Source organism: Pteropus medius, unplaced genomic scaffold (genome assembly GCF_902729225.1).
Source record: "Pteropus medius unplaced genomic scaffold, Ma_sr-lr_union100, whole genome shotgun sequence".
Lineage (NCBI taxonomy): Eukaryota > Metazoa > Chordata > Mammalia > Chiroptera > Pteropodidae > Pteropus > Pteropus medius.
In genome coordinates this window covers 669,597-683,285 of record NW_024352785.1, presented here as the reverse complement: position 1 = coordinate 683,285, position 13,689 = coordinate 669,597, and the positions used below count along the sequence as shown (strand labels likewise).

The window sequence follows — 13,689 nt, the reverse complement described above, 5'->3', positions numbered from 1 at the left end:
TTGAATGGTTTTTCACCTTTATATTGGTTTTTTTTTTTTTTTTGGTTCTAAGCTTCTTTCCTTTTTTAGCTATAAGTCTACAAAAATATATCCTCCTTTTTCCATGGTTTCAAAGGTAAAATTACCAGGCAGCATGATGTAGGCAACAGAATTGGTGTGTAGACTGGAGTCAAATGAATCTGGGCTCTAATCCCAGGTCCCTGTGTAACTAGCTGTATAACTTTGGGCAAGTTACTTAACTGATCTGGGCTGTAGTAACCTCATCTGTAAAACTGCAATAGTAATAACTCCTTCATAAAACTGCTGAGTGTAAATGTTATCAAGTTAAGTGTTTAATAAGTATTTGTTTCCTTATAGCTTTAGTTTATAAATCTCTTTCATGCTCAGTGAATTACTGCTTTACCATATGCATAGTTGTACACATTAATTCTAGGAATACAAACTGGGAAGAAGAAGTGTGTCCTTTTCAAGTTTTTTTTCTACAGTTGCCAGCAAACTGTAAGTGCACACAGATGCACTGTATATCCTTCTGCTGTTGATGAAAATAACTTATACAACTATTCTGTAATATGGGCTGGTATTGGGTAGATATCAGGCCTTCAGTACTGTTTGGGAAACTGATGCAAGAATACTAAGCTGCTGCAGGGATCTTAATAAATGCTGATGTAAAAATGAGGTTGAGCCTTTGACATTCTTACCCCCAAGAAGCACGTATGTGTGTTGGTACAAAAACCCTAGTGTGTAAAGCCCAGAAGTTACAACCATGTTTGCTCACAAGGTTTCTGGAACTTCAATAGCTTGGTGTGCCCACTGCCCTATGATATATAGTGAATCATATTGCCTCTTGTAAATTTGTTAATCTTTAATATACATAGACACAGCTTAATAGCTTCTCCAAGGAAGTGTTTCTTAAATTACTTAAGACACTGTAAACACAATTTACGATATACACAAGTGGCAAGTCCAAGCTTTTTGCTTCAATGTTCTGAGCCAGCCTCCTTCACAGTCTCAATTATGTCTACTGAGCACTTAATGCTATATCAGGCATTGTTCTCATTTAATCATCACACCAAGCCTATGAGTGGGTACTATTATTATCACCATTTTACAGATGGTCTGTCATAGTCTTCGTTTCTTTCCCTGTACTGTGGTTAAGGAGAGACCATTATTTCTCTTCCTTTGTCAAATGGAGTGGTCCTTGAAACTTCAGCAGGAGGGAAGGAAAGGGACTGGTTTGTATGTCTAGAGATTCAAATTAAACTTTCTAAGTCTCAATTTCCAAGAGGAATATAAGTGTGATTCTCACTTTTCCTTACCACTATTTTATCTTCTTCATTACTGTAGAAAATGTATGCAGTTGTTCAAAATTTAAGGTTATTCTATATTTAAGCAGGAAGAGAACAATAAATAAATGATAAGATTTTAAAAACATAGGCCAAAGTTGTAGACTGGCAGTGAAGAACTTTTTGCCTTGGAAGAAGAGTTTGTTTCTATTTGAAGGCAACTATAACCAGAGAAGTTACCTAGCATTTCCTATCTGTCATTAGTAGGTTTACCTACACCTAAGGCAATGCCTGTCAGCTCATATCTAGTTTCTTTTATAATGCAGGACTGGGCTCTATTAAACAGAAAGAAGAACTATGGATAAAGTAGGTGACAGACTAAAAGAATCAGTTTAGCATTCAAAGAAAGTATGGTGAGAATGAGGTAATAAACTTGCTAAGATACACACAATACACTTTAGAAATTCTTGATTTCCACACCCCTTCTGGTACTTCGAGTGTCATCTACTAAAAAAACTTGAACATTCTAACTTTTGGAATCAGCTGAAGCAGGTTTAGATTTTAAAAGATGCTCTACATTTTAAGAAAAGAAAATAAAAATAAAAAATTTTCCAGCCTAAAAAAAAAAAAAGCAATATTCCTGCTCTTCTCAGGTACCTTTATAAATGGAGAAAAAAGCCTTAAACAATAGTTATCACTTAACATTCTAAGAATTCCATTCAAAGCATAAAGAACCATTCAAATTAAGCTACATTTACATTTTATCCTAAATTCTTTTATTAAAAACCTCAGAAGTTTGGAGCATCCCTGATGTAGGAGGAGTGAAGAAGCTCTAAGATTAGCCAGGCCCTGGGTCTCCTGGCAGATAGGGGTTACCTAGTTTTGACACTGTTCTGTCATACAAGATGCCAGATGTTTTTAATCTAGAACAAAAATGTCTTCAAATAAGCTCCTCTGGCATCTCTATAGATACTTGAGAATAAATGATTTTGATAAGCTGATATATAAGAAGTTTTTCACCCCCCTTTTTCTTTAAAGCAATGCATTTAGAAAGGTAAGCAAGGTGCATTCCTGTATGAGCTCACACATACAAACCTGTGCCTGTCTCCCTCCCCTTGATGGTGGGGGAGAAGCCCAGAGACCACTTGGAAATGGATTAACTGGGATAGGAAAGGAGAGACATTCATAATACAGCAACACAGTGATTATTATCCAGGTCATCACAGAACTGAAGGCTGAAGGCTTCTAGATGGCATACTAGCAAGTAACACTTTAGAAGACATGAGAAGTGCATTTAGACACAATGAGATAATTTTTTTTTAACGCAATGTGCTTCCCCTACAATGTGTTGTTCTCTGTAAGGCCTAAAATGCTAACTGCAGCGGAGAGTTTCTTTTTATTTTCTTGACACTGATTCACCATCATCATCTTTCATTGTGGAGTGAGGGAGGAGTGAAGGCTATGCTATTGGTGGAATATTGGCATATCTGTTTTATCCTTGGTAACTTAATTTGAAAATTTAAATCTCTTTCCTAAATTTCTTATCATCACTAATTCTCTTATCCCTGCAGCTCCCTAGTTCTGAGACTCTGCTACTGCTGATCAGTTGTACAATCGTTTACAGTGGGGATAAGTGTCATCAAGGTTTACTCAACTTTGGAAATTTACATTTAACATGTACCTATAGCACTATTAATTTTGTGATGTTGTTTCTCCCTCTCTTTGCTAACAGGTGATTTAAATTAAGCTTCCAGATTTTGATAAGAGACAAACTTTGGAGAACCAGCATGATTTATACTCCTTTTCGTAGAAAGGAAATGACCTTAACAACAACAACAAAAAGGTTTAATGAGAGTCATACGGGTTCAAAGAGGAAGTAAGAGAATTACTTCATTTGAGTTTGGGTATTCCTAAGTGTTAAAACAGGACTGTCATGAGACATTTCAATAAAATTTACTATTTGAACTGCTGCATTCTACTGCAAGGCTGGGAGGTTTTCCAACCAAATGGACTCAGCGGTGTGCACCAAGGAGAGGAAAAATGATGGATGGGAGAGCATCATTCATCCCTCACTGGCCAGCCAAGAGAAGGTCAGTGCAGTTGGATTATTCTCAATAGGCCAACCAGTACAAACTAGAGTTTTTGTTGTTGTTGGTATCTACTTAAACAGAAATGTTTTGAAGCCATTTTGAATCACAGAGGATTCAGAGTAAATTATCTCCCTCCCCGCCCCACCCCTCCGCCCCCAAAAAAACAACTCAGTAGTTCTTGGAAGCATTTATGGTGAATGAATTGATGGTATTCATTTGTCCTCAGTGGTATAGTAATAGTGGTTAAGAGCACAGGCTTTGGCCTCAAACAGACATTGGTTAAAACTTGGCTTTACCACTTATTATCATAGTATTAATTCTGATCCTCAATTCCTCAGAGGTAAAATGGGGATAATGGCAATTACCACACGGTTGGTGTAAGGATTAAACTTGTTAATTTTTGTATAACCTACTGTTTGTGCTCCATAAGTGATAGCTATTAATAATAATAATAATAATAATAATAATAATAATAATAAATACCTTTCCCAACATCTTTAATCTAGGGCAAAAAGAATTTACCAATAACTCTATATATAACAATAAAAAATAGGGAATCAGGAACTTCTTCATTACAGGAAAGTAATGAAGTGGTAATGAGTGGTATGAATGCCACTCAGTAGTGTCACCTGGATAGAATCTCTACAAATGCCAAACAGTTACTACTTATTTATTTTATAATAGTATCTTACCCCTTTCAACCTTGAGCCGGCTATATTTTCTTATCTGCCTACATAAAATACCTAAACTCCCTCTTGGTTCTTGCTTCTTTTCATCTCTTTTCCACCTGCTTTCATGAGAAAGGAAAACAAGTAAGCCTAGGGTTAAGTCTGAATAACTGAGTGAATCATTATAAATCAACTAATAATGGAATCACTTTTCTACTTAAACATTAGGAGTACCTCTAGTGAGTTCTTAATTACACATGATGATGTCAAAAGCCTGAAGATAGTAGAAAAATGTACAAATATAGACTGATCCTAGGTAAAAGAGAAAATAATTTGACTTGGATTCCACATGAACCAGTGGTTGTTTACCAGTAGCTAAATCCCATTCTCCCATTCCTGATAGTATATACCAATGATACACTTATTTGTACATATACACACACATTCCTTACAGGCTTTAAGTCTCCTGAAGTCAGGCACAGTTTCACTTCCTTAAACCTGCTGTAGTACCTTACCACATAGATGGCCCACAGTAAAGGTTGGGGCTGAACTGTACTAAGAGCTTAGGGAGCAGCTAATCTTTTCAGGGCCTTATGGTATTAACTCCCCAAAGATATTTTTCACTCCTTTAGATTAGAGGCCATTAAGAAAAAGGCCTTTTCCAGTAGGCTGAATGGTATTTTTCAGCTTGCCTGAGGTTAACATACTTACAAAAGTTACTAACTTACTTTTTTTTCCTCTCTGAGTGTTTCTGGTCCATTCATTATAGATTTCTTACATCCTCAGTCACTTTCCATCAGTGAATTTGAGCTCATTATTACTACTCCATTTATCAGAAAAAGCAGTGGCAACATGCAGGTTTAAAGGCTCAGTATGTAGAAGTTATTGATAATTGATCATATTATATTATATTTTTAGCTTGACAACTTTTAAATGCAATCAAGGGCCATAAAATAATTCAACACGAATAGCTTTGGGTTTCACAGTCATAAGAGGAACCTGACCAACCTTTGATTTCCTGGACCTCAATGCCAGCCTTTTTAACTGATCGATGTTCCATTTCTGTAACATAGCACAGCAAAGAGAGAAAGAATCAAAATCCCCAAAAGAACATCTGAAAACTTAATTTTGATACTAATTTTACTCTGCAGAATATTTTCTTAATTCATCAAGTGCATTGTCGTATTAGAACAGAGTTTAATACAAACCACTGATTAGGTGCTAGGTCCATGAATCCTGATTAAAATCTCCCAGGAAAAGCTGAAATAATATTTCTAAGGTGTTCATATCTAAAATGAGATTTTCCTATGGCATTCATAATACTGTTTTATTTCTGAAATATCAAGTAGTTCTGTGGACATCAAGTGGACATCTTTGAGATAACTGGTTCTGCCAGGTTCAATTACCAATTTCTAACTGACATAAATACTGGAATGCAAATACACCAGATGCTTGTTTGTCCTCTGATGACAGTCTTACTGTTCCAAAGATACTAATATTCCAATTTATTATTTGGTTACATTCTGGACTATGCAGAGGGCTTTTCTATATCAAAGCTGAAAGCTATGTTATAGTACTTCTCCATCAGGGACAGTATCAAAACCACTTGTAAGCCTTCCCAAAATACACAAAGTATCATTCCTCTTCTATTGATCTTGAGTGGGTCTGGCCATGTGTATTTTGAAAATCCTCCCCAGGTGACCTGGATATGCATCTCTGTTGAGTACCAACCACCAGAGTGGAATAAAGAGCCTAAGACAGGGATCTTTATGAGTTTGAGTGTCATCTTCCTGTCTGCAAAATGAAGATACTGGCTAGATTTCTGAAGTCTTTTCAATCTGTTTATTCATTTTTTATTCTGAGAAGCCTGGGTTAAATCATGCAACTGAGAATTATCCATCTCTCTTTGGTTTCCTGTCTGCCCACACTTTCTGATTCCTCTTTGAGGAGGCGGGTGGTGGGAGAGCCGCACTTGCAAGGGGGATGTGAAGCTATTGCTGGAGTGGAATAGTCCACCAGCACCTCTGTGCACTAAAGCCTAACTGGGTCCTTATTACAAAAACAGCAAGTGTTACTCAAAGGATAACTCTGAAGATAGCAGTTAACAAATTTACTTGGGCTCCAGGACCTGGATGGTATCTGATTTCTTTGTTATAACTTGTTATCTTTTCCCTTATTATAAGTTGCATTTTCCTTGTTAAAATTAGTATTTCCTATCTTCATCAAGTCCATATGTCCTTATTTTTTCTCTAAAACTGCCTGCTGCAGCTCTTGATACATCAAATTTATCATTCTCAATTCTCTTCCTTAATTGCATCTTCTTCTGTTTTTTGGACACGACCATATTTTTAAAGCGCCGCTGGACATGGAGGTTTGTGGTCTGCTACACATTCAGTGTTCTTTAACTTAGAAAATTTGCGTTTTTCAGTCTGATATCAGAGGCTAGGTTAGTATACTTTTTAAGAATTAGAAATGATGTCCAAATTGTAATTAGCAAACCTCCACACTAGCTAGCTTGATCCTGACAGAAAAAACTCTCTGTCCCGGCACATACTTCTGAGTTACATGAAAATAGAGCAGTTCAGTATACTGAGTAAGCTGAAGCCTAAAGGAAAAATGCAGAGTGCCTCCTGTTTGAGATAATATGTGTCTGACACAGACGCTGGCATTTCTAGATACTCAGCAGCTACTGAGAGCTGAAGTGCCACATGGGAAGCGATGCTGGTGTGGAAACCGTTCAGCCTCTCTACCTTGCCGAAGCCATCTCCTCCCCCTGGAATTGAGTTGGAATTAAGATTGGTTTTCAATATAACAGACATTACTTCAAGCATCGAGAATTTCCTGCGGAATATCTATGGAAACAAGGGGATAACTGCCAGCAAAAAAAGAGAGAAAAGTTTCTCTCCACTTTAAAAAAATTAGTTTAATTCCTGAAATGAACACCAAACAAGGCTCTTAACAACTTCTAACTATACCTTGATTTCCCACTCCTATCAATAAAAAGAAAAGGAAACGCAATTTCCCACATGCTTGCAAGCAATAAAACCAAGTGAAAATGTGGACCATAATGCTGTAAAAACCATACTTTCAGTTGAGGTGAACTTCCACACAGTATTGGTGTGAGCGTCTCCAACGTACACGGTCCCGTCTTCAGAGGCAGCAATATCATGAGGCATGTCAAACTGCTGCCAAAATAAGACGCACACATTAGGGTGGTGAGCCTATGCTTGAATTCTTCATAAAAGGGTAGAAAAACAAAGCAAACCACACAACAAAACAATAAATGTATTACTCAAACCAAAAAAAAAAACACCCCAGTAATTCCCATCAAAGCAACTCTAGGCCAAAGAGAGTCATTCATTCATTCATTCATTCATTCATTCTCTGGGCACTGACTCTGCCAGGCATAGTTCTATGCATTGGAAAACACTAAGGGACTCTCACCACTGATTTTCAAGTCTTTTAAAAAGTGATCACTTACAACTAGATTATTTTTTTTACAACGTTGCTGCATTATCTACCCAATTATATTTATTTTGCTTTCATGTTTCTTCTACCTTTTCATCACTATCAGACTTACCTGTTTTAATCTAAACAAGTCAAAAAAGACCAGGTATTAATTTTGGTTATTATCTCCATCTCGCTATCACCTGCTAACTACCTTAAAAACTATTTATAATTATTGATAAGAGGAGTCATTTCAAAGATTCAGGGCATTCAGATTATTCTGAAATGCATACTAGGAGACATGCGACAATATAGGGTTTTATACTCTGAAGCCCAGTGTTTGCAATATTTTCAATCGGTAAAGGAAACTCATTGAGTATTACCTGCAAGTACTTCTTCAGCTTTTGTATCTACTTAGATACTTGGTGTCTTAATATGTCTTTCTTCATGACATATTTCTTTTTCAGATCATCACCGCCTCAGTTCAAGGACATAGGAGACAAGGGAGCACTTTAAGTGACTCACGAAGCTAGTTCCTGCAAGAGCAGTCTTAAAATGTTGTGCTGCTGCCATTTCCATCTGTCTACTGAAGCTTCCAATGGTACCACGTGTCTGCCAGTTGGCAGGACGTGGATGATGTTTTTACCTTTGAGGCCAACAGGGCTGCCTGAGTACACAGTTCTCAAAAATATGACCAGTGAATATGAACAGAAGCATTATCTCGAATGTGGGCTTATCATCCAGCATCTGCTCACTTCGGTTTGCTGAGTACAAAGGGCATTAATGAGGCAAACTGCAGTGCTTAGCTTACTTTAGGAGGTGCGAAAAATATGCTTTGGAGATATTATTGTGCTTTAAAAATCAGCAACAATTTGTCACATGAAAAGAAAAATGAGACAGCAGTGCCAAGGAGGCTCATTCCTTCATAATATCAAATTAGCTGTGACAAATGTGCACGAGAAGGACAGAGACCTGGAAATCAAAACATTGCCTTGCTAAAATCTTGCAAACCTGTCATTAAATGTTCATCTTTATTTTGGGTTCAGCTAATGGGTGGCAACCGACTTGCTTACTATAGGCAGGTCCTCTTGTATACAAAAATATGTTCTTAAAAACTGCTTTGCAAAACATATGGTTGTAAACTGCTTCACGTTTTCTGATAGGAAAGATATTATAGGTGGGGGAATAAAAGTGAAGAGGGGAAGTGTGAACTATTCTGCAGTAAATCACAATATGCCATCAGTTCAAGGCTCCAATAACAATAAACCTTTACCTGTGGTTCTCAAACTGATCCAGGGAGCCAAGGGTTCTTTTGGAAATACTTTGGGGCCACTGGAGGGATTTGGGGGAGGCTTAGTAGATGGGACTTTGGGACCTCTATTCCTACTGTAACCAGAGGCACTCAACAGTATCTTTTTAGTGAACTGTGTGCCTTTCGCCCTCACAGCTTTTTAACACCATTTGATAGAACCATCCTACTCTTGCAGTTTCCCAGCACAGACATAAAGGTTAAGATCGTACATTCAAGACAAAAACATTACTAAAGAATGTGATAGTAGAAGAGAGAGAATTGAAACCTGTGAGAAGATAAGTAGTGGATAAGCACAACCAGTGGTGTAGAGGCATTAGTAAAACTTGACTTTTGACTTGAAAGAAGAATCTCTTCTTATATAGGAGTCAATATATCATGTTATTTTTTTCACTCAAAATCTTTGTGATAATAATCTAAATGAAAATTATGAGATATTCATAAACTGATTTCAGTTTACTGAGTCAACACAGAACAATTTCTATATTCTGGTGTAATATCAAGTCTTGTTTATTGAAAGGAAAAGCAAATTTCACCTTGGAGTTAGTTAGACTCTCTTTCAAGTTTGCTGAGTTGACCCATCTATAGTGACTCATTCATCACTGAGTATCTGATGAATGCTGGCGTTTAAGCACAATGTTCTGATATTTTAATTCAGGGCTGTTCACATTGTTATGAGAGTAAGTCTCATTTTGAATCTAACCTTTTGCTTAGCACTTAGTTTTGATTTCTAGATGTATATTTGAATTAAAGTTACTATCTTGGTTGACACGGCATATTACAATTAAAGAACAATCAAGGCACACGCTACACTAATATAAAGTGAAGACCTGAAAGGTAAGCATCTTGCCTTCTTTATCAATAGATTGAGGAAGTTAGCTCAAAGGGGTAAAGCAATGAAGATTGGATAATCAGTAAGAATCTGAAACACCATTGAAGTAAAATATGTATTATCGATGTTCCTTTCTGAAGGGCTACTATGATTTAATATTTGATTGGTTATTGCTTTTCAGGTGAAATATTTCTGTGAAAAGTCTTATTTCCTGTATATGAATAGAAATATTTTTAAAAAGGGAACCTGTACTGGAATCTTTAATTCAGATTCAAGTCTGCTTTAATTCAGATCCTGTAATTTTTGATAAAACTCCATTTGAGGGAGAGGCTGTGTCCTGTTTCGTTCATCACATCCTTGGTATCTATCCTAATGCTTGCTACAGAGTAGGTACTGAATAAATATCTTGAGAATGAATTCTGATAAACCCCAGATTAGCTGACAGTATTCTAACAGACAAATTTCTAAAATATTGAGCATTTTAAAGTTTGTTCTTTAAATCTAGAAAATTTTGTATCTTAAAGAATATTATAAGAGTTATGAGTATGGAGATGTAGTTTGTCCAGTGGTTTATGATAGTTGCATTTGATCCAAGTAAAGCCAATAAATCTTCATATGTTTTGAAAAATAACTCTTATTTGCAAAATTTCAGTAGGCTAAATTTTCTAAAATTGAAGTACCACAAGCATCTTCAGGCAGTGCATGTGAGCACTGTTATTCTGGTAATCATATTGCAGAGAAAGTATATTGAGAAAATAGAGGGCCTAGGGACACACTGTATCATAGTTACTGGGTTTGTAAAAGGCACTATTAGAGTAAACAGTGGTACCTTTGTAAAGCCAAAACTAGCTATTAGCCTCTTACCTAAACCAAGTCTTTAGGACTTGAATAAATGCCAGGAAGTGCTGTTTTCAAGTCTTGTTACTCAATGTAGGCATAGCATAAAAAAAGCAAACAAGACTTCTTTTGGATCTAAGAGAGCTATAAAAGTACAGTTTAACATAATATGGTATCTTCTCGACTTATTTTTTTGTATTCTAACTACATTCTAACTAATGAATTTATATCTTCCATTGTATGCAGTCTACTAAGACCCTTAGAATTGCATTTGATTTGAAGAAATTGATTGGAACAGAGCATATTTTTCTAAATAAAACATTGTAATAGAACACTCCCATCAACCTATCTAAGAAAGTTATCACATCTCCTTAAAGTTTTTAAAAGGCTTTTCAAGTACAAATTGAAAGTTATCACATTTCCTTAAAGTTTTTAAAAGGCTTTTCAAGTACAAATTGAAATCAGTTTTCTCTCATGAAAACTGATACCTAGGCACTGCATGTGAATACCTTGCGTACTGGCTTGAAGATGTCTATAATTTCCCCACTGGAAAAGTTCATCACGAATCCTTGTACAGGTTCTTGGTCCCCAAAGTAAGGCTTCCCATTCACCGCAAAGAGCAAACCTGTGACAGACATTGAGTTAACCTTTCTTTAAAATATAAGTAAGACTGGCCTTCGAATATATGCATGTATGTTACACAAACAATAAGTATAGGGTCAATCTGGACCCTACAATTCGCAACAAAAATAGAAAATAAAACATTTAGCAACTGTCTCCTTCTGATACTAATTTTCTTGTAATAGGAAAATCAGGAAATGCTAGGCCTGTTCCACTCAGGAAGCCAGTATAAATCAGGAATACATAGATATAGATGTAGATGTAGAAATGAATGATACAGGTATAGGAATAGGAATAGATATAGATAAAGGTATAGAGACATATAGATACACATATCACAGACAATCTTAAATAGGTACTGGGAATAGCCAGGTTATTTAAGCAAATCGTTTTGGAGTATCTGATCTTTTTAAAAGTTATGTATATCTGCAATAGTTAAGAGGAGAATCAGCTAAAAATATGCAAAGAAAGTAAGTAAAGTTATAGTATAAGTAGAAGAATAATCTGATTTTAAACACCTTAAATTTGAAAATGTGAGATGTATACTTCAGATTACCAAAGACATATTTTTTCTAATTAAAAAATTAGACCATCTTATTTATATTAATTAAATGACTACTCTTTAGTAAAATTACATTTCTTCGTATAGCAGTGTTTATCCAAAATAATAGAAATTGTGATGTTTTGGTTAAATAGATACTTCAGATTATTGAATATTACATTTTCAAGGAATTAAAACACAATAAAATATACACAGCATTAAGCCACTGTTGAAAATGTTCTCATCTTTCTTTAAGGATTTCAGGATAGGATTCTTTAGCGTATCACATTAAGAAAAATAATAAACACTATCAACATCAATTATTATTGTGCAACATTGTAGAGAGAATTCTAATTATAATACATTCCATCTTTTGTTTAGACTCTGTTTTAACCAGATTTCCTCTCATTTTCTCTCCCGATGTTTTTCTCTTCATATTTGAGTTATTTTTATTCACTAGGAACTTGATCACCGTCTTTATTAAGTGAATGATCTTGCCAGATTTATTCTTTAAATATGAAGTAAAAAAACCAAGATGAGACTATCTCTTTTAAGGATATTAATGAGTCTTTTAGTACTTTTTTATTACTTATTCTTTGGGGAAGTCAAACTTGCTCCTTATCCAGTCACCTGAGCTCTTTTATTCCATCTCCTAAAAAAACTGGGGGCTGCTTGGGAAGATAGTAACTATAAACTTTAATAGCATAAAAAGTATAATTATAGTAATGACTGTAAATAGTTAATGTTACTTTAATATGGATATATTTAATGACATGTATTGTAAAAATTGTACATAAATTGTAGAAATTAAATATATTTCCAATTGTTTAGTATTTAAAAATATTTTGCTAAGTTATCTTGCGTTATGAATCAAGTGGATATTCTTTTATAAGTTTAGATTGTTTTTCTGATTTTCTTCAAGTCAAGAAAAATCTATTTTGAAAAGGAGGAAAAAAATTCTACATTTTATTGGTCATTCCTCCTGGCAGTTAGACATAAGCCTTACTTTCTTTATATTTTTACCTTTAAAAAAAAATTTTGGCCATCCCTTTAAAAAAAAAAGTCAAATAGGTATTTTGAATACTGATTTTATCAGGCATATACCATCTGTTGATGATGTGTGACACCATAATGTTAATCATTTACTAACCTAGCAGGTGATCATAATTAAGGAAAAATAAAAATCAATTTTTGGGAACAATTTTTTTAACCCATTACAAACAGATATTAAATCTCTGATTTATTCATTATTTCTGTATAAAGAACAGTAACATTTGAGTTGAAACTGATTTTCAATGTGACAGTTTTAAAATTATTTTAAAATCATATATATAAGGTATCTTTAATCCCTTAATAAGAAAAAGTTTATAAAAAGAGCTAAGACAAATAATTTTTAAAGATAGAATATAGTATGACAAAACACACAAAAAATAAATTAAGATGAAATACCTGGTATATATGAAATTGCAAATACATTTCTTCCAAATGATGCATGTTTAATCTCTCGCACAAATTCTTTGGTGTCAGTTTTAAAACACTGGATCCGACCATTTTCCCTGTCTGCTACACATAATTGACTCAAATGAGGTACAAGGGCCAAACTATGAGGAACATGGAACTGGCCTGGTTTAGGATTACTCCCTGAAGACACTGCAAAAACAAAGAAAAACATCAGATATACAATTTGTAACATCACCAAAAATCTGCCTCAAAAGTTTTCTAATTTTCCAAATTCATGAGAGTAAACCATTAAATATCTGGAAAATAAGGGGAAATAAGGGGGAAAATAAGGTAAAGCAGTTTATAAGTTTATTCCATTAATATCTCTTACCCAAAAAAACCTATTATAGATTTTTCTCCCCATTTGTATAAAATTTTGGGATATTCTTTTACCTCTTATAAGACACGCGTGTGTGTGTGTGTGTGTGTGTGTGTGTGGTGGGTGTGTGTGTGGTGTGTGTGTCCAAGCCAACTGCATGCATACAGGTCTTGTTTTCTTCACTGCAGGGGACAATTACATCCTAAAGGGTGTGAGGGGTAGCAAATCTATTCCTATTGATA

The 13,689-nt window shown here is 35.1% G+C and overlaps 1 protein-coding gene and 1 long non-coding RNA gene across 24 annotated transcripts in view; both read right to left on the bottom strand.

The window, feature by feature from the left end:
- Positions 1-13,689, bottom strand: part of PAM (peptidylglycine alpha-amidating monooxygenase) — a 221,986-nt gene that overhangs the window by 5,078 nt on the left and 203,219 nt on the right. For 20 of the 23 annotated variants that reach the window (XM_039848359.1, XM_039848361.1, XM_039848365.1 and 17 more), the window contains 4 exons: positions 13,078-13,278; positions 10,976-11,091; positions 7,127-7,226; positions 5,050-5,103 (listed from right to left, as the gene is read on the bottom strand). In XM_039848359.1, the coding sequence (XP_039704293.1) occupies positions 5,050-5,103; positions 7,127-7,226; positions 10,976-11,091; positions 13,078-13,278 (471 nt within the window). The remainder of the gene's footprint in view (positions 1-5,049; positions 5,104-7,126; positions 7,227-10,975; positions 11,092-13,077; positions 13,279-13,689) is intronic. The other 3 variants (XM_039848362.1, XM_039848369.1, XM_039848370.1) reach the window with 1 other exon arrangement.
- Positions 28-5,043, bottom strand: LOC120590779 (uncharacterized). Its single transcript, XR_005649763.1, has 2 exons — positions 4,276-5,043; positions 28-4,163 (listed from the first exon to the last, which is right to left on the bottom strand). It is a non-coding gene; the product is annotated as an uncharacterized LOC120590779 (long non-coding RNA).